This window comes from Pygoscelis adeliae, unplaced genomic scaffold, assembly GCF_000699105.1.
Source record: "Pygoscelis adeliae isolate BGI_AS28 unplaced genomic scaffold, ASM69910v1 Scaffold331, whole genome shotgun sequence".
NCBI classification, from domain to species: Eukaryota; Metazoa; Chordata; class Aves; order Sphenisciformes; family Spheniscidae; genus Pygoscelis; species Pygoscelis adeliae.
The window spans coordinates 68823-73131 of record NW_008824037.1 but is presented as its reverse complement, the minus strand read 5'-3'; the positions used below and the strand labels follow the sequence as shown (position 1 = coordinate 73131).

The window sequence follows — 4309 nt, the reverse complement described above, 5'->3', positions numbered from 1 at the left end:
CTCTAGGTTTTCTAAGCAGAGCTGGATTTTGGTTTCTGAAAGTAGCTAAGTCAGGTACACGGTATTCTGTCATGTCATCTGAGAGATTTGCTTACAACAAGGTTAATTTTATTCAAAATGCTTGTCCTTTTAGGAGCACATGCCAACAGAAAAGCAGGCCAATTCTGCTTTCTATTTTGTTGGAACAGTTTCTCAAGTTTCCTGGAAGAGTATGTTCTTGGCAAATATAACTCGAAGGCCATTCTTGCATTGACAACAATACTTAAGTTCCTGAAATCAAATGGGTGATCTTGCTAGGATGAATAACACTAGTCTAGATAAAATAGTCCAGCTTTATTTTGGGGCACAGGGAAAAACAAAGCTATATTGGAAGAAAGGCTGATACTAGACATCCAAATTCAAGTTAGATTGACCATTCATTAAAAGATCATTCATATGCTCCATACACATATGTTAGCGGGACAATCATTTAGCGGGAGCAATCTCAGATTGCAAATTGTTAGTTAACAATCATTCCTACTTTCCAGACAATCTGCATCATGAATCAGCTTCCCGAGACATCATTAGCTACTTAAAAACTGAAACCAAGTCATGACTAGTCTTTTATATGCAAGACGTACTATTTTACCTCTTAGAATAATACAAGGTAAATGAGTAATGCTCATACTCACTTTGAAAGAGAAACACCCCCTGCTTTTCCAATCATTTCTTCATGGTGCAGCACTGCTTGGTTCCACGGTATGCGAAGAAACTTTAAGAGAGTTCTCATCCATCTTTCAGGATGCAATACGAGTTGTTCGTAATGTACCAGCATACACCTTTCAAAACCAACCTCCATACACTGGTTATACATAGTTTCTATAGCACGATTCCACTTGGTCAAGCAGTCCCTGTAGCTGTTAAGGTCAAACCCAGCTATTGTGACTTTTCTAGATATCATGGAATGCACAGATGCACGACCATCCCGTACCATTAGAAGAAATTTGGCATTGGGGAAAATTCTAGCAAGATAAGTTAAGGATTTTAAAGCAAAAGGATCTTTGTTACACAAATACGGAGCAGGCTCTCCATGTTTCACAATGATTTCCAATAAAAATGCTTGCATGGCTGAGTCCAGAACCTCATCTGTGACTCCAGCTTCATCCAGTCGGATCTTCTCTTTGCTTGATCTAGCCCACATCTGCTTAACTGCCAGAATTCGCGGGATTACCCTTGTCTCTTCTCCGCATCGAATATCCGGATGGGCATCAAGCATGGCACGCATTAAGGTAGTGCCACTTCGAGGTACTCCTCCAATAAATATTAAAGGCATGTCTTTGTTGTAAGCAAAGGTTTTGTTTGCATTTACATTGGAAGCAGTTCTTACTGTGCTTCTCACACTTTCCATCCTCACAGGCTGGCTGCGTTCTTCTATTCGATGGTGACACTCCATAGCGTGTTGACCCAAATAAAACACTGTCACTGAACTGATCACCAGACATGCCAATAGCAAGTTCTGTTTGAGTTTTCCAACCATTTTGATAAAGACTGTCACTTCAAAATAAAGAGAACTTCTATTTCAAATTATCTTCTAGTTCACGTGCCATGGAAATCCTAATCCAAAATAAATTAAGGTCTGGTGAGGGGGAAAAAAAAATTTAGAACTTTGTTAAGAACTACTACAATAAATCAATCAACAACACAAATACCTGACAGCATGCAATAAAACTATTATCTCCTGGTGTTGCGTTAAGACCAGTAAATGCAAAGTCTAAACATGATCATCCCATAATAAAAAGCCTTTTTGTTTACCCATAGAAGCAACAAAAAACATAAGATTCATGACTACAATTATTATTTACATAGAAGTTCTCTGGTGCATTTTAACAACATACTTGAAAGAATTCTACCACTGGATAGCTACTGTTAAACTTGACAGTCAAGCAAAGACATCATTTATACGGGACCCTACACGTTAAAAGAGTAACTATTAAGAAACCACTCTTCTTTACTGGAGGTTTTACAGCAGAAAAAGACCAAAAAAAAATGACCTCTGAGCCAGAGTCACCTAGATAAAACAAATGAACAAGACACCCTACACAAATCACGCTAGAAGTCACAGAAGAATTTAAGTATTAGAATAACTCTGGCTTGCTGAATAGACGGTAGCAGTATCCTGCTCATTGTCACATTTTCACATAACTAGATTATGTCCTGTTTTGCTTGAAATGCTCTATTTCCTTCACAGGATAGGAGATGATAGTAAAAGATGTTTCACAGTTACATATCAACACTGTCAGTGTCCAATTTTTGATCAAGGCCTTTAAGCAATGAAGAAAAATAGTTTGCAGCAAGTAAGGGAAACTTCAATTTTTACTTCAAGGGAAGCTTTGATTAAAGAAGCATATAGTCATTAAATACAAACACAATCCAGGATTAAAGTTGACGAAGATCAAAACTAAGATCAGTCTTGACATAAATAACAACAAAAAAGAATCAACCCATGCTGACTTAAAAATTTTCATCCAACCCCGTATCCAGATAACACAAAGCAGGATATACAAAAGAAAACTAATGATTTCATCCCAACTTCCTTCTTTATTGTTTTCTTTACCTAAAATTTGGCCCTTAAAGACATTTCTCTCAAAAAAAAAACCCCACCCAAACCCAACATAGCCATAATCATTCATTATTCCATTGATTAAAACACACAAAACCCCCACCAACCCTCCCCCCATCTTATGCAGTGTTTTGAACTCCAGATAAATGTTAGCTGAAATACTAAAAAAAAAGAATAAATTAGGAAGAAAGAAAAATAGATCCTGTTCTCAATCAGCACCCCAGGGAAAAGAGTTAAAGCCCTGCATAATTTTAAGTCATGTAATAAAGCATTGCCAGAATAAACTATATACTGCATTCTACCTTCAAATAAGAAAGTTTGGACTCCTTTTAAGCAGTGCTGGTAAACTTGCTCTTTCTTTTCGTCTCTTCTACTTAATCTAGATAAGTCTGCATTTTTGCTGGTATGACAGCAAGAGTGCTCCCCCTCCAAGATAAAACGTAACACTTCAGAGTTAAGAATCTGAATATATGGTTACTACACAGAAAGGTTTACGGCAAGAACCTTTTGGCAAACCAAAAGTCAACTGACAATAACGGCAAGACAACTATGCTTTATAAATCATCATGGCAGCCCACATTAATGGATTTTATGGTTATAGTCATTTCATATTTATAGCATGGAATAGAAATATATACTGTAAAAAATTTAACTTATATCATAGTATAATCTTCCTTCTGGTTCTACAATACCACATTTAAATTAATCAGTCCATTTTAAACCCTTACAGCTATTAAAAAAAAAAAAAAGAGAGGCAAATCAAGGACAAGCACTCATCTATTTTGTGAGGTTAATAACATGGCTTTCATTCCACTTTCTAATCTACAATTTAAGCAGTGATGATTACTCTGTGGCAGAACAATTTTTCAGTATGACTATTGTTTGAACAAAGTGAGTTTTACCACACCAAAAGCCACCGCTTTTCTCTTGGAAGTTTTTTTTTAAATAGGTATGGTACTATTCTCTATAATGATAGTGTAATTCAGTATTTGAAAACAAATTAGACATGTATTAGAATTAAGGGTTTGCACAGCTAACACATCTATTACTAAATATTTTATACACCCCCTTCTTTTTAATTCTAAAAGTTATTTATCCAAGCTGTAATGAGATAAGTCTGAAACCCCAAGATACACAAAGTAAAACCAGTTTTTCATTAATTTTTTTTTCATTTAGGATTCTTAAAATTGCATTACTTAAAAGTAATTTTCATTTTTACAGATGAGAAGAAAAACAAAGACTATATTAGATGATTTCTGGACACGCACGTGAGTCTGAACAAAACTTTTAGATAGAAACAAAAGATCTAAAAACCTGTCTGCTGAATTCCAATGTAGGCACTTACAAGAAGGACTAAGAATATGCCATGACTTACAGTGAGTTATATTAAACACTGTCTTAGATAAATTTGCTACTCTGCCGCCCAGATGACTTGATCTGTTCATGCCAACCTGTACACTGTATCTTTATTTTTTCAATTCGTAAAAGTTAGTGTATAGACAATTGTTTTACCTGTAGTTTGTAGTTCAATAGCTTTGGATTTTCAGATAAGGTAGGCTGAAAACTGACTCTCCCTCTCAAAATTCAAATGAAATTAGTACTCTAATTGAAATTTTAAATAAGAGCTTGCTTTTCAGAGCTGAAATAACTCACTGAACAGTACGAATCACAGATGCTTTTAATTGTAAGGAGCTCCGAGTACTGACGTAC

General features: G+C 35.6%; 1 protein-coding gene across 2 annotated transcripts in view; it reads right to left on the bottom strand.

Moving 5' to 3' along the window:
- TPST1 (tyrosylprotein sulfotransferase 1) overlaps positions 1 to 1516 on the bottom strand; it is a 21712-nt gene extending 20196 nt beyond the window's left edge. For both annotated transcript variants that reach the window (XM_009333432.1, XM_009333431.1), the window contains exon 1: positions 672 to 1516. In XM_009333432.1, coding sequence (XP_009331707.1) covers positions 672 to 1516 — 845 coding nt within the window. The remainder of the gene's footprint in view (positions 1 to 671) is intronic.
- Positions 1517 to 4309: the final 2793 nt, after the last annotated feature.